General features: G+C 43.2%; 1 protein-coding gene across 15 annotated transcripts in view; it reads right to left on the reverse strand.

Moving 5' to 3' along the window:
• The window catches only part of PRELID2 (PRELI domain containing 2), a 764,348-nt gene extending 745,590 nt beyond the window's left edge, over positions 1 to 18,758 (reverse strand). For 14 of the 15 annotated variants that reach the window (XM_079916212.1, XM_079916216.1, XM_079916215.1 and 11 more), the window contains exons 1-4: positions 18,310 to 18,758; positions 4,427 to 4,484; positions 2,947 to 3,042; positions 1,477 to 1,550 (exon numbers count right to left, since the gene is read on the reverse strand). In XM_079916212.1, coding sequence (XP_079772338.1) covers positions 1,477 to 1,550; positions 2,947 to 3,042; positions 4,427 to 4,484; positions 18,310 to 18,384 — 303 coding nt within the window. In that variant the 5' untranslated portion in view covers positions 18,385 to 18,758. The remainder of the gene's footprint in view (positions 1 to 1,476; positions 1,551 to 2,946; positions 3,043 to 4,426; positions 4,485 to 18,309) is intronic. The other variant, XM_079916209.1, reaches the window with a different exon arrangement.
• Positions 18,759 to 22,994: the final 4,236 nt, after the last annotated feature.

Genomic DNA, 22,994 nt, shown 5'->3' on the forward strand with positions numbered 1-22,994 from the left:
AAGGACTGTGTCCAGAGTTGCTTTTAGTCTCAGGGAATTAAGAGGACAAGTGATCCTGATATAGGGATGACGACTCACCAATGGCGGTAAGTCCTTGATAATCAAACACACTATGACCTTACTAAATGTTGGTAAGGACATGCAAATGGCCCAGGATTTACACAGCCTGTGTAGTCCCTGGCCTGATTCCCCTAACTGCTAAACATTAAGCAAAGCATCAGCCTCCTTCGTGTCTCCTCTAGGGCTGGTTATGGCCTTCTTAAATTGACGGATTCTAATTGGGCCCACTTATGGGCTCACATGCAGGCCAGTATCAGATAAAATATTTTCTTCATTTTAAACTCTGCCCAATATCTAGAAATGTATGCTTTCCTAGGTGGAGGAAACATGCAAAGCTACAAAGGCAGAATTGTACAAGTCAGGGTGTTCTTAAATTATTTAAGAATGGAGATACAAGACAAAGTTGAATGCCTTTTTAAATAATAGATGCAAAGCATGTATACAGGGCAAAGGCAGGGTACACACTCTGGGGAAAAAGCCAGCAATAATTTGCTGCACATACTGCAACATATTATTATCTGGAAAATAAAAGAAAGTTCATTTTCATTGTCATATCAGCCTTCTTTCCACTAAAGAAAGCAACAGAGTCTTAATCCATGATAAGAAAGTGATGGAAGCTGCCATGTTTTCTACATACAGCACAGCAAAGCAATTTGCAAGCTAACCGGCAGGAGCCCCACTGGGTTTTATATCACACACAGGATCACTTCCAGGTTGAAAAGACGGAGACATTCTTAAAAGTACGCAGCAAGACACTCTCCTCTATTTCCTAATGATTCTAAAAGGACTCTTGTCAATAATCCCTCTACGGTTAAAGCAATGTGATTAAAAATTTCACTCACCTTTTTCCAACAATCACCAGAGTGCTCAAGGATTTCAAAGAGAGAAAACAATTTGCTATCATGAAGATTTCATCATCAATACCATTACTTTACAGAAACACACACAAAAAGACTTACAGAGGGTGCTGAAAACACTATACTCTCAAAGCCATTCTTACTGACAGTAAAATGGAAACTGAAGCTTTTCTCTTCCTTACTGAAGTTAATACTTACCATCTGCCCACTTCTGATCATTCTTACCTAAGAGTCATATCTAACCATGGACAGATTAGAAAAGATGGTCACTTCATGCAAAATGTCCAAAGTATCTTTTAAAATAATTGTTGCCCATCTCTATGTACACTAAGAGCCCTCCACAAAAGAGACAGAACAGACAGGAAAAAAACTCTCTGGTAGCACCTGTCAAAACTGAGGTCGGACAGGAGACAGATTTCTTCCTTAGAAGGGCTCTGAGGTAGGAGAACTGGGGAAGTTCTAACACTCCTTCACATCAGAAAATGCTATCTCTTTCCATGACTATTTGGAAAACACCCAACGTTACACCAAATCTGATTAAATTTTGAAATGAATTTACCTTCCTTAAAATTTCTGGAACCACATTTTGACAGACTGCAATCCTCTTTCTATAGATGATCCCTGTTGACACATCTAGAAACAGAAAATTTTTACACTCAAAAAAGAACTGACGGAAATGTATTCTTGTTTTAATGTCAATAAAACTTTTAATGTCAATGTCAATTTTCGATATGTAGAATTCCCAGAGAAAATATTTAACTCAAAACCCAGCATCCCTGACCACTTTTCTGGGCCAAATCCCTGCAAATATCTGTGAGCAAGGAATAAGGATAAAATAGCTAGCCACTCACACTGCACATTCTAAATTCAAGGACAAAAGAATCGTAAATCGTTCACTGCTCAGGACTATCAATGTCAACACTCCAATGGCCATGGCCAATGAGCCCCCTGCTCAGCTCCAACGAAGAGAATGTTTTAACAAAACGATGGAGAATCTGATGCTGCCACCTTCTGCACCAAACATGTTTTCAAGCACAGGTTTCTGGCTACAAATTTAAACTTTTTTTTTTTTTTTTACATCTTTATTGGAGTATAATTGCTTTACAATGGTGTGTTAGTTTCTGCTTTATAACAAAGTGAATCAGTTATACATATACATATGTTCCCATATCTCTTCCCTCTTGTGTCTCCCTCCCTCCCACCCTCCCTATCCCACCCCTCCAGGTGGTCACAAAGCACCGAGCTGATCTCCCTGAGCTATGTGGCTGCTTCCCACTAGCTACCTGTTTTACGTTTGGTAGTGTATATATGTCCATGCTTCTCTCTCGCTTTGTCACAGCTTACCCTTCCCACTCCCTATATCCTCAAGTCCATTCTCTAGTAGGTTTGTGTCTTTATTCCTGTCTTATCCCTAGGTTCTTCATGACATTTTTTTTTCTTAAATTTCATATATATGTGTTAGCATACGGTATTTGTCTTTCTCTTTCTGACTTACTTCACTCTGTATGACAGACTCTAGGTCCATCCATCTCACTACAAATAACTCAATTTCGTTTCTTTTTATGGCTGAGTAATATTCCATTGTATATATGTGCCACATCTTCTTTATCCATTCATCCGATGATGGACACTTAGGTTGTTTCCATCTCCGGGTTACTATAAATAAAGCTGCAATGAACATTTTGGTACATGACTCTTTTTGAATAAACCTCTTATTAATTATATTGGGCATACTCTTCTCTCGTAGGGGAGCAGACTCCCTGTGGCTGGAACTATTCTGTTTTGGAAAGAAGTTTACAGAATAGCACGAGGGACATAAAAAAAAAAACACAATAAATGTGAGTTGAGGAAAAAAGGAAACCAAATCAGAGAAAAATATAAACTCTGAAGTGTTGTCTTTTGCTCTGTGAATTACTGTGACTCAGCATGTTCCTACAGTTTCTCAAAGCTCTGGCTATAACAGCCCTGAACCTTGGTGCAAACACCCTGAGTGCCCAGAAGTTGTTGGTAGGGTGAGAAATGGGTTCACCTCCTCTGCCTACTGGCATGCCTTTGGCCATCTCATCCAATGTCTGCAGTACACGTAGTGAAAATGGATGAGCCACTCCCGGAGGCAAAGATGCCCCTGTCAGTGGTAGAAATTATAATTAACCACTTAGAAATATGCACATTGTTCTATCATTTGATCTTCTCAACAACCTAAAGGCAGTTTGTTATTATTTTCCCATTTAACAGATGAAGAAATAGAGCCTCCAAGAAGTTAGTTCATGTAGATAGTAACAAAATCAGGACCTGAAATCAGACTTTTCTAATGCCATATAAAACCTTTCTCCTACGAGTGCAGGTACCTGAGAAAACGGCTTTTAATCATATTTACAGAGTTATGGAAGTGCAGGAAATACCCTCGCAAAGACAGTTCTCTCTTCACCAAACAGAGAGAATGGCTCAGGGTCACGAAATGAACATCTCATACATTTTCTCAGAAGGTTCAAGAGCATGGTAGACCGAGCCTGGGTGTCTTCAAAGGTTTACACATTGATGATGTGCAACATTATAGCTTCCTTCAGTGCCAGCTCTCGAGTTCAAACACTGACAGTGAAAACGCTTCTACCGGAGATGTAAATGACAGAGAACAGGAAAGACTCCTACACTCCAGTCCAAGGATCAGTAAACATCTTCTGTAAAGCGCCAGATGGTAAATATTAATATTTTAGGTTTTGTGGGCCATACAGTCTCTGTTACCACAACTCTATTGTTGTGATAAGGAAGTAAGCACAGATAATACATAAACAAATGGGCATAGCTGTGTGCCAATAAAACTTTATTTACAACAACAGGCAACACAAGCATAATTTGTCAAGCCCCACTCTAGTCAATACTGAACCATATTGTTAAGCAGTTTTGATTCCATAATCCAATCATTTTACAGTCACATCTCATATACATGCTATTAGTAATATCTATTTTGCCATCTATAAAATGATATACGAATATATCAAGAGACATAGCCATGTGACCTCATTGTTCTGAGGATTAAATTAATAAAAGTAAGAGTGCCTGGCACACATTAAGTGTTCAAAAATGTAAACTGTCACAGCTGTCGTCAATTCTTAATGGAGAAAGTGACAAGAGCATAAGGCAAGCCTTCTACTGCTGGAAATGCCGGGTGCTCTTTTCTATCAGTCGCCTCGAATACAGAACTATACCTGTTAATATACCTGTTTAAAATATAACAGGCCAGGGCTTCCCTGGTGGCGCAGTGGTTGAGAGTCCGCCTGCTGATGCAGGGGACGGGGGTTCGTGCCCCGGTCCGGGAAGATCCCACATGCCGCGGAGCGGCTGGGCCCGTGAGCCATGGCCTCTGAGCCTGCATGTCCAGAGCCTGTGCTCCACAACGGGAGAGGCCACAACAGTGAGAGGCCTGCGTACCGCAAAAAAAAATATATATATATAACAGGCCACACACACACACAAAGACACACATCTTCACAAAGATCAGTAGCACTTACCTTTCTTTTCCTCCACAATTTTTACAGAGATGACATTTTTATCCATGGGGTTTGGATACTAAATGAAAACACATAAAGAAAAATTACCATTCTTTTTTTTACCAAAGTGAATTACTTCACAGTAACCAGTTATTTGCAGAAACAGTAAATATTATCCAAGCAATCTCTAAGGCCAGTTTTCAATCAAGAGTCTTAATTTTACTAGTTTGGAATAGGTAAGTAGATGCTGTCATCAACTGGACCTGTATGAAATCCGGAGAAACCTTCTTTGGAGTCAACCTAGCTCTGGATGGAGACGGGGAGGTTAGGTTAAGCTAATTAATAAATAATACTATTAATACTGAACCAGCCTTACGTAAATCAAGCGTGTTCTTTGTATGAGGCACTGTGTGGAATGCTTTACTTGCATGATCTTTTCTCAAATCAGCCTCTCTGTTGTGATTGGGTCATGGGATATCATTATCCCATCTTTCAGAAACTAAATGGAAACTAAATAAAATCAGAAAGCTTAGGGTCACCCAGCTGGTTAGTGGTAGAGCCACAAAATTAAATCAGGCCTAGTATCAATACATAGTGAATTCCTTCACTATTGTCCTTTACTATTGCCTGGTGGCTGGGTCAGCATCACAGGAATATAATCACAGAAGGAGTCTGTGCCAGGTGCTCAATAGTTTATTTATGTATATATGTGTATGGTGAGTCACTCTGCTGTACAGAAGAAACTGGCACAGCACTGTAAATCAACTATATTTCAATAAAGAAAAAAATACAAAAAAATAAGTTGATTAAATTCCCCTGAAACACAATTTCATGTTAATAAAAAGCTGACAGGGCTTCCCTGGTGGCACAGTGGTTAAGAATCCGCCTGCCAGGGCTTCCCCGGTGGCGCAGTGGTTAGGAATCCGCCTGCCAATGCAGGGGACACGGGTCCGAGCCCTCGTTCAGGAAGATCCCACATGCTGCAGAGCAGCTATGCCCGTGCGCCACAACTACTGAGCCTGCACTCTAGAGCCTGTGCGTCTAGAGCTGGTGCTCTGCGACAAGAGAGGCCACCGCAATGAGAAGCCTGCGCACGGCAATGACGAGTAGCCCCCGCTCATCGCAACTAAAAAGAAAGCCCACAAGCAGCAACGAAGACCCAACGCTGCCAAAAATAAATTAATTAATTAATAAGAAAGAAGAAAAAAAAAGATCCACCTGCCAATGCAGGGGACATGGGTTTGAGCCCTGGTCCGGGAAGATCGCACATGCCACGGAGCAACTAAGCCCGTGCGCCACAACTACTGAGCCCGCGTGCCTAGAGCCCGTGCTCCGCAACAAGAGAAGCCACCGCAATGAGAAGCCCGCGCGTGCACCACAACGAAGAGTAGCCCCTGCTCGCCACAACTAGAAAGGTTGCGTGTAGCAACGAAGACCCAACACAGCCAAAAATAAATTTATGGGAAAAAAAAACTGATAATAGCTACCATTTTTGTCCTAGGCAGTTTAATATATTATTTCAGTTTAATTATTTCAGTTTAATTCTCAAAACTATTCCATGAGTTACATTCTGGGTTTTTTTTTTCCCTTTCACTTGTGAGAAATTAAGCTTGTGAGAAATTAAACTAAGTCATTTGCTCAAAATCCCCTAGTTAATGAGCATCAAGACTGTAATTCAGCCACAGATACTTTCTTTTGCCTTCAAGGCCTGCCCACCTAACCTACCCTCAAACACCTCAGTCACTCAAACCCCACCCTTTGCACTGCTCAGATGCAAAAAGAGACTCAGACAGTAGAAGTCCTCAAAGCCAGAGGACAAGCAGGCTGCTGACCAGGCCTGCTGAGCGCCTGTCAGGCTCTGTTCCCAGAGGTGTACTGCTTCATCATGCGATCTAATAGGAAAGGAAAATCACAGGGAAGTCTTACCCAAAACACCGTAAGGTGCTGAGGGGGAGATGAGAGCAGCGAACAGGCTCGGCGGTGGGGGTGGGGGGGGGGACAGGGCCCTCCACTTGGTAAGCTTGAGCTTTAAGCCTTCTGAACCCAGGAAATGGTCTACAAAACTCAGCGAGCAGGGCTCTTCCCCACCCCACAGCAGCTCTGTGTCTGCATGCATCAGTTTGTATAAGAGGTTGACTGAGTGACTGATTTTTCAGGGAAAAGGATCCGTCACTTTCACACATTGTTACAGATATCTGTGGCCCCAAAAGACCTGGGATAAGAACACAGACTCTGCAAGAGCAGGAATTCTGTATCTCCACCAGCCAGCACAGGTCTGGCACATAGCAGGCACTCAATGAATATTTGCCGAATGAATGAACAATCTGGAAGATAAACCTTGCTGACCTCCGGGACCAATGTGGAAACTAAACCTTACTCCCTTCGAGGACCAGGGGAACCAATCTATGAAGTGAGCAGTGGGCTCAGTCCTTGGCATCCTCAACACCACATCACACCCCATGCCGTAAACGCTGCCAGTCACACTCCCATCCGGGCAGCTGCAATCTTGATAACAAATCAACAACTTGCCTTTTTGTTTGTTTGTTTGTGGCCACACGCTCGGCTTTTATGATCTTAGTTCCCCGACCAGGGATCAAACCCAGGCCCCAGCAGTGAAAGCACCAAGTCCTAACCACTGGACTGCCAAGGAATTTCCCAACATGGCTGTTTAAATATTTATGTATTCATTCATTCATGTTTGCTCCAGAAAAAAATGCTCAAAATTACGATGCTTGTTTTCTTGAAGTTTAACCTTCAGTATTTTTTTGAAGATAATGTCCATCACAGGGGGTCAGGTTTAGCTGTTCTGTCCCTCAGCAAGGGGGCTTCACTTACACAACACCCTTGAAGTGAGGGAGACATCTGAGACTCACACAGATGCCTTTAATTTTTATTGTGTGTGTGTGTGTATAGAAATCAGAACTTTTATACTAAGGTAAAATGAGAGTATGAGAATATTGCCTCTACTACAGTTCTATTTTACTCATTTTATTATATTCATCAATACATCCTGACTGACTGAATATTATAAATACACTGTAAGCTGTAGGAAGATGACTGAACTAAATTATGAAAGAGGTTGGAAACATAATCACCAGAGAAGGCTAATGATAAAAAGTTCCCAAGTTCTGATTATTTCACAAAGTTATCAGTGAAATTCCTAAAGATTATAAACTCAAATGCTTTACTCACGCTTTTCTATAACTTTAATATCTGCTTATTAGGGTGAAGGGTATCGATTTAAATAATAGTGACACTATTCTTCACTTAACAGTTTTCCGACTACCTAGGCACTGTTCCAGGCACTAGGGACAGAGTAATGAAACAAACAAAATTGTAGCCTCTTCGAGAGTTTACACGTTAGTCAGAAGAACAAAAAATAAAATATATAAGGCGAAAATAAATCAGACTAAGGGATAACAGGGGCTTGGGAAATCATGAAGAGGAACCATTGTAAAATACTTAAGGGTTACTCATTCGACAATTCTTGCAAATTACAAAGTAGAACGGAAGTTGCCTCAGCCAAACACAAGAAGTCCTAAGCTATTCACTCCAGTAAACTCATCTGCAAGATTCAAGGCATTTTCCTATGCAACTACTTTTGGAGTTGAAGAGACGCGAGCCTCGAGTCTCCTTCCATACGAGAATGGAAAAAGAAATCAGAGGTTTATTTACAATAGCTAAATACCATGACATGAAAGGCATCTATTTTAACTTTTTTTAAAATAAAGATTTATTGTGCTGAGGCGCCCCCTACCTGGCATTACTCAAAATTTTCTGACACCATATTGTGGTAACTTGAATATTCATGATTGAATTCACAAAAATGTATCTGAAGTCAGCGAATAAGGGGTCGAGAGAGGGAAGGCTGCTCAGAGAGGGTCACCACCAGGAATGCCAACTGGGAAGACAGGAAGCAGGTGACCGGGTTTTTCTGGACACCTGTACAAACACAGTGTGACAGTGGAAAGGGTTAAGCTAGATCAGGATCAAGCCCATCAAAGACTTAATTGCACATCTACTTTGCCCGTGCAGAGTGCCGTATTAGAGGTCACCATATGTATTATCTCATTTTGTCCTCCTCAAAATGAGTAAATCTCTTACAAGTGTTAAGACAAGGAGTCTCCATGTTAAAAACATAATGGCCTAAGACCTGCACACGAGCAGGGCAACCCTGGGATCTTCCGGTCCCCGCTCCACACTAGTGGCTTTCATGGAAGCAAAGTGGACTGATGACCCAAATATCTACCAAAAACCCTTGCCATCCTTGGACCTCAATCAGGGGACCACAAACTGCAGTGGCTAATAATTACTGCACAGGGCTCTGCACATTTGCCATACTTTCTGGGTGACACAAGGGATGTTTCAAGGTATATTTGAGTTCATTCTGAATTTACTTATAATTTTTACATTCTTCACAGAATGTATAAACTAATCCCTTCCCTTTCCCCAAGACATAAATGTGTTGCAAATATCACTGCTTATATTATATGTATGTAACAGTCTAACAAGAGTAAAACATAGACTCTCCTACACTGTCATATACCTTGCTTTCATGTGTTTTACATATTAAAAGGTAAGAGGCCAAAAATTTCAAAATAATGGGTAAAAAACAAAATACACATTAAAACAAATACATAGCTGTGAAGAGTGAGAGGTCAAAAAATAGAGTCCATCTAACTACAGGAATAACATTCAGTATATTTCTGGGGGTAGATCCATGAAGATAGGGTATATTTACGTTTCTTATTTACAGGGGGAAAATATAATAAGCTTTCGTAACGCCGACTCTTAAGAGAGTAATGAGTTATTAACATATCAACTTTCCAGGACTTCGGTGGTCCAGTGGTTAAGACTCCAAACTCCCTATGCAGGGGCCCAGGGTTCGATCCCTGGTCAGGGAACTAGATCCCGCATGCATGCCGCAACTACGACCTCATGCAGCCAAATAAATAAATAATTAATATTTTAAAAAAAAAGAAAGGGGCTTCCCTTGTGGCGCAGTGGTTGAGAGTCCGCCTGCCAATGCAGGGGACACGGGTTCGTGCCCCAGTCTGGGAAGATCCCTCATGCCGCGGAGCGGCTAGGCCGCTGAGCCTGCGCGTCCGGAGGCTGTGCTCTGCAACGGGAGAGGCCACAACAGTGAGAGGTCCGCGTACCGCAAAAAAAAAAAAAAAAAAAAAGAAAGACACAACTTTCCAAAAAGCTCAGAAGTCTATGCCTGCCTCTTATAATACTCCCACCAAAAAAGTCAATGACCTCCAAAGAAGCCATTGTTTACCAACTTCCAACTGGCATTATCCAAGAGAGCACGAGGAAGCAGTTAAGCTGATATATCTGTATTAGTCCTTCAAACAAGGCCAAGGAGACCTAAAGTAAGTCTGGTATATTAACATATCAGTTCTATAAGCATTAAGGGAATCTCTGCTACCCAGGCTGATTCCAAACATGTACACACAAAGGGATGGAGCTGTTGAAAACAGATATGGCATTTAACTACACAGAGAAATCACTGCGAGCTGTGCCAAATTCCCTTTATGAGCTACATACTATTGTCTATCTTAAAAGAAAAGCAAAGTTGACTTTATACCAAGACCAAATGATGAGTCAAAATGTCAAAGACTAAACACATTTAAGTCAACAGACATTTTGAATGGCTGTTCGTTGGCCTTCGCAGTAGGAGGATGAAGTAGAAGAAACAAAGGACAAGGAGGCAAGATGTGCAGACTGTGATGCTGCCATCTGTGAAGCCCGGGTGGTAGACCACCAGATGATCCTCAAAGGCCCTTCTGCTGGGACAAGTTATGATTCTAAACAAAGGCCAACCAACGTCACTTCACGCTCATTCATACCAAAATGTCCCAATAATTGGCAATGACATAATGAAGTGTATTAAAAAGAATCATTCATACAATTGTGACACCAAGGAAAATCCTCTTCCCTAAACATTAAATGCAGCACTATTTACAATAGCCAAGACATGGAACCAACCTAAATGTCCATCGACAGATGAATGGATAAAGATGTGGCACATATATACAATGGAATATTAGCCATAAAAAGAAAGGAAACTGAGTTATTTGTAGTGAGATGGATGGACCTAGAGTCTGTCATACAGAGTGAAGTAAGTCAGGAAGAGAAAAACAAATACTGTATGCTAACACATATACATGGAATCTTAAAAAAATAAATAAATAAATGATACTGATGAGCACAGCTGCAGGGCAGGAATAAAGACATAGACATAGAGAATGGACTTGAGGACACGGGGGCAGGGAGGGGGAAGCTGGGGTAAAGTGAGAGTAGCATGGACATATGTACACTACTGAATGTAAAATAGATAGCTAGTGGGAAGCAGCAGCACAGCTCAGGAGATCAGCTCGGTGCTTTGCGATGACTTAGAGGGGTGGGACAAGGAGGATGGGAGGGAGGCTCAAGAAGGAGGGCATATGGGGACATATGTATGCGTATGGCTGATTCACTCTGGTGTGCAACAGAAACTAACACGGTATTGTAAAACAATTATATTCCAATAAAGATCTATTTTTTTAAAAAAATGCATACACAAACCCAATGCATTTAAAGTTACAAAGTCTACAAAGTAACTAATCAGTACTCTTGGAAAGCACCATGGTCCAGAAAGCACTAAGGAACTGAAGAGGAGACTAAGATACAACAACTAAATGTAATGTGGGATCCTGGATTGAATCCTAGACTAAAAAAAAATCGTATTAGTAAACAAGTGCCAAAATGTGAATAATGTTTATAGGACAGTTAACACGGTATCAGTGTTAATTCCCTGATTTTAAAAATTATATAGTGGTTTGAGGAAGTTAAGGACATGAATTTTCTGTCTGTTTTTGCAACATTTTGTAAGTCAAATTATTTCTAAATGAAAAGTTAAGAAATAAATGAAAGTAAAATAAAGACAGTTTGGGAAACAGAATGAGTTTTAGAATCTAAGAGACCTCAGTTGAAGCCCACCTATGGGAGTCTCTGGCAAATTATCTCAGTCAGCCACAGTTTTCTCATCTGTAAAATTAGAAAAACAAAAACAAAACAAAACAAAAAAATCTACCTCAAAGAGCTGTTATAGGAATTCAAGGAAATAATTTTATGTAAAGTGTAACACCTGGCACCTTACTGGTTTTGCTACTAAAAAATGACTCAATATTTTTGAAAACTTACTTTCAAGACTTCAGTCTTTATCTTGTAACTTACTGTGGTGTCGTATTAAGTATACTATTAGTGTCCATTTGCAATTCAGATATATTTAAATGATTACTCAAAAATTACTAGAAGATATTTCTTATTTTCCTAGACTAGTAAAACCTCACAAGCTCATGCTTTACCATTGCAGAATTTGCAGAAGATACGACAAGGACTCCTTGACACATCCCTGCCCACTAGCATTAGGGAAAGCGCCACATTGGAGAAGAGAATAGAGAGAATACTTACTTTTAAAAAAGGCAACAAACTCTAAGTACTCTAAAAGCTCTTACAGATTTATAATTAAAACATGAATCTTGCGCCACAATGTATGTCTGTGATATGCCCCTGAGAAGGCACTTATCACAAAAATTAATTTATTTCCCTTTGTCCCCTTTGACAGTGAGCTCCTTGAGGCCAGGGCTATGTTTTATTTAGCTTTTCATCTCCCAAGGGCCAAATGATACACAGATCTATTGTGGATTTCTATTAGGAGAAATATAATGAATGTTTAACTACTATACTTTGATAGTTAAAATCTTCCTATCTTTCAGGCACTGATTAAGCCACAACCTCTACTAGGTAACTCACTAAGTATGCTTTAATATTATTTAAATGACATTTTAAAAATAAGTCATAATTCAGGGCTTCCCTGGTGGCGCAGTGGTTGAGAGTCCGCCTGCTGATGCAGGGGACACAGGTTCGTGTCCCGGTCCGGGAAAATCCCACATGCCACGGAGCGGCAGGGCCCGTGAGCCATGGCCACTGAGCCTGCGCGTCCGGAGCCTGTGCTCCGCAACGGGAGAGGCCACAACAGTGAGAGGCCCGCGTACCACAAAAAAAAAAAAAAAAAAGTCATAATTCAAATACGCACCTTTATTCATGCTTACTCTCCCTTTAATTACTCCAAGTTAAAAAGATTTCTGCAGACTACTTCTCTCAGCTTTTTATTTTCAAGTTCATGGATTTACATGTCATAAATTATTTCTGTTAGTATTACTATAACGATTTTTAACAAGTACTTTAAAAGTACTTGTTTTAAACAAGTACTAAAGCACCTACTGTGTGGTGACATTAAACTATGTATATTGTATGCAACTGTGCGCATTATCCAACTTACTTTCTCCCAACAACTCCAGAAGATATTATTAATATTATGCAGATGATAAAACTGAGGCATAGAAAAATGAACTGACTTGCCCAAACTCACACAGCTAGAAGCACCCCGACACCTGGCTGATGTCAGAGCCCACGCTCTTCCTGTCTTCACCTTCTTCCCGTTGCGCCTAATTTTCAAGTAGAATTGAGGATAGGAAGATAAAAGTGAAGAAAGACTATTAGAGTGTGAACAAAAAGATAAATAACCATTATGCTAACCCAGGCCTATCATTTTCAAATCACTTATTTTGGAAATACAGGTCCACTCCCAATATTTCAGGAGCTCTGTAGGGAGAGATGTTCCCCACACGTGTCAGATATGCAAGGAAGAAAAAATAGGATCAGAAATGGAAACATTATTAATTACCCAATCAACTTTCTACTCTAAACGGAAACAGCCATTCATAAATCCCCTTTCTGAGTTTAAGGGTAAACATTCAAACCATTTTGTTCACAACATCAAGCTCCTGGCTAGAATGAATAAAATCCGAGGCCACTGTGTTGAAGCAAAGAAATTATTTTGATCTGTCCATTTGATTACAGTACCCAAAGTAAGGACATATTACTGAATCCACACGGGCTTCGGTCTGAAATTACATAAGGCTAAATCCTGAAGGGAGTATTTCACTCATTCATTCAATAAGGATTTGCTGAGTCCCTACTATGTTCCGGGATCTCTTTGGATACTTGAGATACATCAGGAACAGATGATAAAATCTCCACCCATGAAGCTTACACTCTTCACAGTGACTCTTTTACCTACAGCATAACAAGAAAATCAACCTGAACAACTCTATGCTAAGAAAAACTGTAGCTTCTCTGGCCTCATTTAAGAATAAACAAGAAAAATCCAGGCCACATAATGGCCTTTTGTATGACTTTAAATTTCAGGTAGACAAAATTTAGGAAATCTTTTAGGAAGAACTTTTTAGAAAATCTAGGAATCCAGCTCATGCAAGGCAAGCCCATTAAACGGACCCATGTTAGCTTCCAGAGATGAGTAAGCCTATCAGCTGCTATATCCATCTATGCAACAGTGTGTTCTCTTTGCAGATGGTTTTAAGTAGAAGGAAGGAAACAGCTATAAACGATGAGAACTAGAAAGCTAAGAGTCATTCAAAGAAAGAAACCAAAACACACTGTCAAGAGCACTGACACTGTAGTTCATGGAAAGTACAGTTTAGCATCTTATGAATAAACCATTTTGGTTTTCACAGCACTCCTCCATGAAGAGTTCAACGAGAAACATTGCACTCCACGAACAAAGAGTATTGTGGTGTTTGCTTTCAAGGTGCCACTTAGCTTTGAAAGCATGTAGCTAATATTTTGCCTGTAGTATCCAACAGGCAGGTGTAAGAAGAGCAAACATTCCTCAGGTTTTAAAAATAGCAGGATATTATAACTTGGAAGGCAAGCCCTAACATACCAAAGCCAGAGATCAGTAGACTCTATTTAAAATAGAACTTCCTCAGTGCTGTAGCACCTTCAAACATACCATTGTGCAAAATCAGATTAAATGCTTCCCAGAGATCCTATGATTGTCCCTTCTGCCAAGTGCTTTCCTTTGAATAAAAAAAAATACAAAAAGACTAAAAGAAAAATAAAAGGTATTTTGCCAAAAGGATCATTCTTACTACCTTATGCTTTAAAAGAAACATATGCTTGTCAAACTGTTACACATCTGATCCTCACAACAATCCTGGGAGACTGGTGGGGTACATAGCACATCATTTCACAGATAAGAAATTAAGACAGTAGGGTTGTCTCATAAGGTTGTGCATGTTGCTCACTGCACAAGGTTTTCCAGTCAAGCAGGCCATTGGGCACCTAGTAGAAGGAGGAGCACGTTTTTCTAACTTGCATAAGTAGCCCCATACACCTCCCACTAGCCCCATTTACTGTGGGCTTATGGGTGTAGACCACCTAGATGATGCCCCTTTCTAATTTGCTCAAGGGCACAGTATAGGCTGGTGAAAACTGTTTCCCAAGGCCACCTCAAAACTGCTTTTAATGAAGGAAGCACAATGATTGGGACCCAGGTCTACTGACTTCCAGTTCATGGCTTTAAATAATGTAAGGTGGGGACCTCCCTGGTGGTCCAGTGGTTAAGACTCCTCGCTTCTACTGCAGGGGGCACAGGTTTGATCCCTGGTCAGGGAACTAAGATCCCGCATGCCGCGCAGCCAAAAAAAAAAAAAAAGAGAGAGAGAAAAGAAAAGAAAAAAGAATGAATAATGTAAAATAAGGTGAAAATTCTCAGAGCAACTGAATTTACTGACATCCTAGAGACAGTCACATAGCCCCATCCAGGGATCTCTGAAGGACTACCTTGTGAATAGAAAGAATGCAAGTGTAATGTCCACAGAGATAACACTGTCCCACCCCTACACCTTTTCTGCAAATGTTCTCCTCCACTTTCCCTAGCCTTACCTTCCAAAATGTCCTCCTCAGTTTTTACTTACTATGTGCCAGGCACTTTGCTAAGTATTGTATAAGAACTCTTCCAGGGCTTCCCTGGTGGCACAGTGGTTGAGAGTCCGCCTGCCGATGCAGTGGACGCGGGTTCGTGCCCCGGTCCGGGAAGATCCCACATGCCGCGGAGCAGCTGGGTCCGTGAGCCATGGCCGCTGAGCCTGCGCGTCCGGAGCCTATGCTCCGCAACGGGAGAGGCCACAGCAGTGAGAGGCCCGCGTACCGCAGAAAAAAAAAAAAAAACTCTTCCAGATCCTAACTGAACCCAGCTATAGAAGCGACCTCAGCTATAACACATGGCACCTAAAACCTGCCCACCTGAGCCCAGTCAACTCGTAGAAATGTGAGAATTAAAAGCTTTCCATCAAAAGCTTACCATTGGTTTAGGCCACTAAATCACTAGGGTGATCTGTTACACAGCAGACAACCAAAACAATGTATTTTCTCACCCTCGCACCTTCAAAGCTATACCCTTAGACCAGGCACAACCGGATGGAGATGAATAAACCCTGAGAGAAGACTGCAGGCAAAAGGAAACTGAGACTGGATAAAGAGCACGCAAAGTAGAGTCTACAGCACTGTATTCCCTCAGTGATTAGCTGAGTGTCTATTATGTGCAACGCAGCACAGCCTGGCGATTCGGGGGTGTGAGCTGAGAGTCAGATGTGTTGAAATCCTGGCTCTCCCACTTGCTAGCTGTGGGAACTTGGAAGCTGAACCGCAGTTTCTCCAGACCATGGAATGGAAGTCAATCATAACTAATTCCTGAAGCTGTAAAAACGATAATGTATGACAGCACTTCCTCCCCCGCCCCGCTGGCCTAGGAAACTCGTCTCACGTTTCAGCCATCACTTCACAAATGTCGCTTTCTCGAAGAAGTCTTCCCTAATGCCACCCCCCGGGACTTCACAACACTGTGAACTTTCCCTGTGTAAATACACATCATCAGCTGGAGTTACATGTTCACTTGTTAATCATTGATTAATGTCAGTCTCACCCACCAGAGACCATCAGCTCCATGAGAAGAGAGTCTGTCTGTGGTGCCCTACACCCAGCACGGAGCCTGGCACACAATGTGTCTCTAAACACCTGCTGAATGAAAGAAAAGCATTTAGCCCAGAAGCTTGACACATGCCAAGTACTCTGTAAATGAGAGCTTGGCACTGTGCTACGTGCTTCTTCAGGAGTGAGACCTACCCCGAGGAAGGTTAGAGTCTAATGAGGGAAAAGATACATGCAGTAGTAACTACCCAACACTGTAGAAGACGGTCACTGAGGCCCAAAGTGTCCCTCCAGCTCTGACAAGGCAGAGATTGCCTCCTGATGAGGACAATCCAGAAAGGCTTTCCAAAGGGGCAGTGACACTGGAGAATCCACACTCCAAAGTGCCAGCCCTAAAACAAAAATGGGGTGTTGGCTTTTTCTCTTTAGGACCCAGAAGCCTAGCCTAAGGCAAAGTCTACAGCACATCTGTAATTCATTTATTCATTCATCATTCATCAGACTTGTACTGAGCACCTAGTAGGTACCAGGTACTACATACAGGAGATAATTAACAATATTAACCAGCTGACATTCCCCCGCCAAAAAGGCCTCCATGGCAACATCATGTTAACCAGGGTCCTACTCACTCCTTTGTGACCTGGGCCCCCAAGTGCATCCTCTAATGGAGGTCAGGTCTTATCACTTAAAAAAATCCATCTCCCGGCTTCCAGGTGGCACACCGGGAGCACTGCCGGTGGCAGCTGTCCAAGGCAAATTACAATTCTTGCAAATCTTCCTCAAGATCATGAAAGCCGAAAGAAGATCTGATACAACACTCATCTGTGGACAAAAAATGTCACTTGCCATTTCAATGAACCAATGATGTTGTGGCCATAAGTCCTTCAGCCTCTGCAGCCATCCCCAGCGGTGCACCCTGAAGGGATTCAGGACAGAGTAAAACAGGATACAGGTCCTAGATAGTTAAGGCACTTATCAAATGAATTTCAATGAGCCCAGACTCTTGCATTGTTCCATACACAGAAAAACACTAATTTCATTAACTTGAGATGTCCGTTTTCTTTAATTAGCAGTAATCTTTGGATGGTCAACTATCCTTTTCTTTGTTTGAACTCCTATATATCCTGGCCCCTCCCTTACCTCCTCAGACCAGCCCCAAGGAGCTATCTCAGAGGCTGTATCCAGGCTTAAGTCCTCAGCAAGTCTGCCCAATAAAACATAATTCTCAACTTTTAGGTTGTGCATTTTTTTTAAGTGGACACATCTTAGATGCAGAAACTGAAGCCTAGAGAGAAAATGACCCTTGACCAAGGCCATCAAGTGAACTAACTAAAGGCAGAACCAGGCTAGAAAGATATTTCCCATTCTACTGTTACGAGCCACAGTCCCAGGAGCAGCCCTTGAGATAAAGAGGGCCACTGAATATTGAGGCTAGGGTGTACAGTTATAGTAGCACAAACAACAACAATATATTTTAAAGAACTTAGCAAGCATCAGTCACTGTGATAAGCACTTTATGGGAATTATTTCACTTGAATCCTCACAACTCCTGAGTTGTTACTAGTATTTTTCCCATTTTACATATTACAAAACTAAGGCATGGGGACTGCCCAAAGTCCTAAGCTGTTAATGAAAGAGAAAGTGGTGAGGTGGTAGCTGACGGCTTCAACAGCCTCCACTAGCTTTGAAGGAGTCAATGATGTACTAGAGAGATGGAGAAACCCCGTGCAGCCTCACCGGGGCTCCAGAACTTGGGTTCCCCGCGACTCTCCCTCCAGCTGGGGCAGGGTGTGAACGTGTTGCCGCGCACGGAGCCTTTCCCTCATCCTGGTGGGGGAGCTCTCAAGGAAATCCACCCCCGCCCTCGCCCAGCACATCCCAGAGGCGAAACCCACAGTTGGAAGGGGAGACCGACCGTGGGTGTGGACCTCCAAGCGGGCAGAGGGGTGCAGAGTGGAGGTGAGGGGAGCTGCGGGCGCCCGCTGCCCGGAGCGCAGACCGCTGGGCCACCGGGGCAGCGCGGGAGAATGCGAGCCCCGGCCGAGACGGAGTTGGGTGAATACCTTTCGGAGGAAGCTGGCGACCACCTGCTCGAAGGGGTACTTGAACACCTCGTGCACGTCCACGGTGACTCCCATTCCGGCGCGCCTGCCACGCCTCCGCGAGCACACTGCTGCTGGAGCTCTGTATGTGCCGGGCCGCAGGCGTCCGCGCCAGGGTAGCCGAAGGGGCGTGGGAGGTTTTTTTCTCCTCCTTCTTCAAACTTTCTAAACTTTATTGTCCAGAGAAGCAGACAGTCGGTCACGCCCCCGCCCCCTTCCGCCAGCGTCCCGTCGGGCGGCGGGCGCGGGAGGTGCCGGGGCCCCTGGCGGTATCGGCTGGAGGCGCCTGGAGCGGCCCGGCCCCGGCCCCGCCCTTCCCGCGCCGGCCACGCCTCGTCCTGGCCACGCCACGCCCCCGACCACGCCTATGGACCCAAGTATCCGCCCGGGAGCCGCGGCACAGTTCCTTGGAGGCTTGGACCTCGCCGCTGGGGCTTTTGACATCACCTCTCCTGGAGCCTTAAGCCGCTATTGGCAGCACTAAAAAACAGTAATAATAAATACATAAACTACCCTCCCTCCAAGTTTAGGGATTGTAATATAAACCTCCTCGTGTTGCCGAGTCCTGTGTGACAAAGACCAACAACTGCGTTACTCACACTACCCGGGCAGCTGCCTCTGAGGCTTTAGGTTGCATCTCAAGTACTTAAAAATTGCCCGTATCTGCATCTGACTCCGTAAGGAAATCCTACGCTCATGAAAGGTTAAACACCATGGAGCAAGCAAGTGAATCCATTAATCCGATAATTTATCCAACATGTTACTTCCTGACCACCTACTATGTGCCAAGCACTGTGGTAGGCACTGGATTCCGCAGTAAGGAAAGCACAGTCCCTGCTGTCAGATGATTTAACACAAAATAGAAAAGCAGCAGGATTATAGGTCAAAGTTACAGGCGGCATGATTTTAGCTCGGATAAATAAGGGAGGTCTTTGAAGTGGTGGTTTTTTCATTTATACGTTTATAATCTCTCTTACACATAGTCATACTGGACTGGCAAAACCCTAGCCTTGGAAAAATCCAGCTCTCCACTTACTGCCTCACCCAAGCCACCGAAAGGGCCTGGAGGAAAACTATACACCCAGGCCTCTCTTTAGATTCATAACCACCAACCTCAAGGGGCCTTTTTAATGGTGCTTAGACAAAAACACTGCATTTCTCTAACCCACTTACTGTCCCAGGCTCCTCTCTCTTCAAACCTCCAACACCTCCCTCCCCAGTCTTATTCTCAGGTGATTACCTTGCTTCCTTTTTCCCTTAGTAAATAGGAAACATCTCTCTACCACACCTATCTACCCACCTGTCCAAATGCCCTGCCTTCTCTCCTGTTCTTGTGGACAAACTATTGCCACTTAGTTGAGGGCCAATCTCTCCACTTGTCCACCAAATCCAGGCATGGGCTGCAGATGGTTAACAAACAGCTCTCCTTTAAAAAACAAACCAAACAAGGCCCTGATGTCTAATGGCTGCAATTTTTGTGGTGTAAATACTCCCACCACGGCCAATTTGAAATGACCAGCATGGTGTCATTTCTACCACCCACTCACGATAGACATAACTGCAAGAACACAGACCATGGTAAAGGTAGTAATGAAGTTAGGAAGGGAAGCTTTTTGGATATCTATTACCTTTTAAAATATTGTTTATTTAATAGTAAATTTATATAATTTAATATTTAATTACAGTTGTGTTTAACAACCAGCTGATGAGGTTCAGAACACAGTAGCCCAAAACATGCACCTTAGCATATAGGATATTTTAAGCTGAAGGAGTCTGAGAAAACAGCAGAAGCAGGAAGATCTCTCTGGCTGTCCCCCACCCTTCTCCCCTGAAGCAGGTCATAAGACCCTCTTCTAACAGGTGCCCCTCTATACCCGGAGGAAAGAAGCATCTTTATCTCCAGGAAGAAGGGTCACCAGGAAGAATCCGAACAAACAGGTCTTGCCAAGTTTCCCCCAGTTTGCTACACTTACCTCGTACCCTTTGTCCTATCATATTTCTCCACAACTGCCCACTCTTCATCAAACCTAGAATAAAAACACTTAGGTTTAACCATTTCTTCAGGTCTTCATTTCCTGATGAAGGCTCCCATGTCACTTATAAAACTTACAGGAAGTAAATGTGTCTGCTTTTCTCCTGTTAATCTGTCTTTGTCAGTTTAATTTTCACATCTAGCCAGGGACTCTAAGAGGGTCAAGGAAAACTTTTTCCTCCCCTACACAGCTCTACCACATCCCTAAAAGTTCTTTGTCCTCTTTCTGGTTCAAGGACATCTCAAGCCATAACCACTCCCTCTTTTCTGAATCATCAGTTTTGCCTCTACTGGATCATTACAACCGGCATACAAGTACACTGTGATTTCTTCCATCTTAAAAAAAAAAAATCTACTCTTAACCCCATATCTTCTTCCAGCTCTATTTCAACTCTCTGCTCCATTTTCTTCTTATAATCTCTTGAACCCACTCCAGCCAGTTCAGGCCCCTGGCACTCCACTGAACTTACTGCTGTCAAGGTCACCAAGGACCAAATTGCTAAACCCACTAGTTAATTCTTAATCCCCACCTTACTAAACCTATGGGCTCCATTACCTTGAAATACTGAATGAGAAGTGGGGTGGAGAGTTAGGCACCAAAGCCATTACATGTTGAATGTATGTATAAAGCAACTCTACTATATCACCAGCCCATCCTTACAGGAAAAGAACAAACACCAATGTGCCTGGGGAATTACACAGGCCTACAAAGGAGAGATAATTTACTTGTGGAGTTGATGGTGTCTCTAATCTGCCTCTGCAACCAGACAGCAGTTGGATACTGGGTGTGAAAGAGAAGCTCCTACCAGATTGGACCCTGTGCCCACGCTCCACCCGGACCACCGATTTCTTCCAGAATGTATCCTTGGACAGCTGCTCACCCACTCCTGATTAACCAGCCACAAAAGGCCAAGGTTGTGTCCTGAAAGATTAAAGGACCCAGCACCTGTTGGCTCTACTTGGGCTGGCTGGCCAACTGCCTTGTGTAAGAACAAACACTACCTGCCCGTTCCAAGGACATCAGAGCACTCTGAAGGTGAAAAGGGGTGCCGGGCTTGACAAGGGAGGCCACCTCCAAGCAGTCTTGTGGCTCAGAATCACAGCCAGTTTGCACAACTTACTCACTGTGTCCCAAGGAAGAGGAAGGGGCTGTGAAACAAATTTCCTTTGCTTTGAAATTGAGTGGCTTAACCAGTCAGGGACTCGAGTTTGGAAATTTGGGGGCCAACCTCACAAGTTCATGACCTTATTTGACCTTTAAGATACCAGACTCATCTTTGTATCTTCAAGGCAAGGCCCAGTAGAAGAACATCCAATACATTTGGATGGAAAGAATGGATGATTGGCCCTTTATAAATACTGTGAGATTTAAGTGGATGGAGAGCTTCAGCCCTGACCTTCTCTCCTTGCCCTCTCACCTCTGTGCCGTTCTCACCCTCTTCATGCTGACCATCTCTCTCTCACTGATCTTTTTTTTTTTTAATAGGGTTTTTTGGGGGTTTTTTTGTTTTTTTTTTTTTGTGGTATGCGGGCCTCTCACTGTTGTGGCCTCTCCCATTGCGGAGCACACGCTCCGGATGCACAGGCTCAGCGGCCATGGCTCACGGGCCCAGCCGCTCTCCGGCATGTGGGATCTTCCCGGACCGGGGCACGAACCCGTGTCCCCTGCATCGGCAGGCGGACTCTCAACCACTGCGCCACCAGGGAAGCCCTCACTGATCTTTTTTATCCAGTCTTGTAATTGTCTGTTTATGTGAATTCTCCATTGAACTGTGAGGTTGTCCAGACTGGAAAGAACTGTGTCTTATTCACTCTTCCCTATTCAGTGCTGAGTAGGAAAAACCTCAGTCCGCCTCTTGTGTTTCTTTTATTCTCACATAACTACCACACTCACACTTCTGACACTAGATGCGTAGGGGTTTCCCTCACATCAGGCAATTCTGTGACACCTGGGTGTCACACTGGGTGTCCTCCAATTTAACACAATTCTTACACGATCTATCTGGAGATAGCTTCAGACCCCACAGGTTAAGGGCTCACTCCCACAAGACTGCCCCTCCCTCCAGATGTCAAGCCCATGTCAAGGTGATTACCTGATGGGCTATCAATCAGAGGTTCCCATGGTTCAATTAATTTGCTAGAGCAGCTTACAGAACTCAGGGAAACAGTTTACTTACTGTTTACCGGTTTATTATAAAAGGATATGACAAAGGTTAGAGATGAACATCCAGATGGAAGAGTTGCATAGGACTAGGTGGGAAGGGACATCGAGCTTCCATGCCCTCTCCGGCCATCCCACTCCCCCAGCACCTCCACATGTTCAGCAACCTGGAAGCTCTCCAAGCCCCAAACTTTGGGGATTTTTATGAAGGCTTCATCACACATAGGCAGGATCAATCATTAACTCCACTTCCAGCCCATTTCCCGTCTCTGGAGCATGGGGGATGCGGCTGAAAATTCCAAGTTTCTAATCCTGGTTTGGTCTTTCTGGTGATCAGCCCCCATCCAGCAGCCTAGCCAGAGTTGCCTCATTAGAACAAAAGACACTCCTATCACCCAGAAATTTCCAGGGGATTTAGGAGCTTGGTGTCGGAAACAGAGTCAAAGACCAAAT

The sequence above is a fragment of the Stenella coeruleoalba genome (assembly GCF_951394435.1).
Source record: "Stenella coeruleoalba genome assembly, chromosome: 3".
In the NCBI taxonomy this organism is placed as follows: domain Eukaryota; kingdom Metazoa; phylum Chordata; class Mammalia; order Artiodactyla; family Delphinidae; genus Stenella; species Stenella coeruleoalba.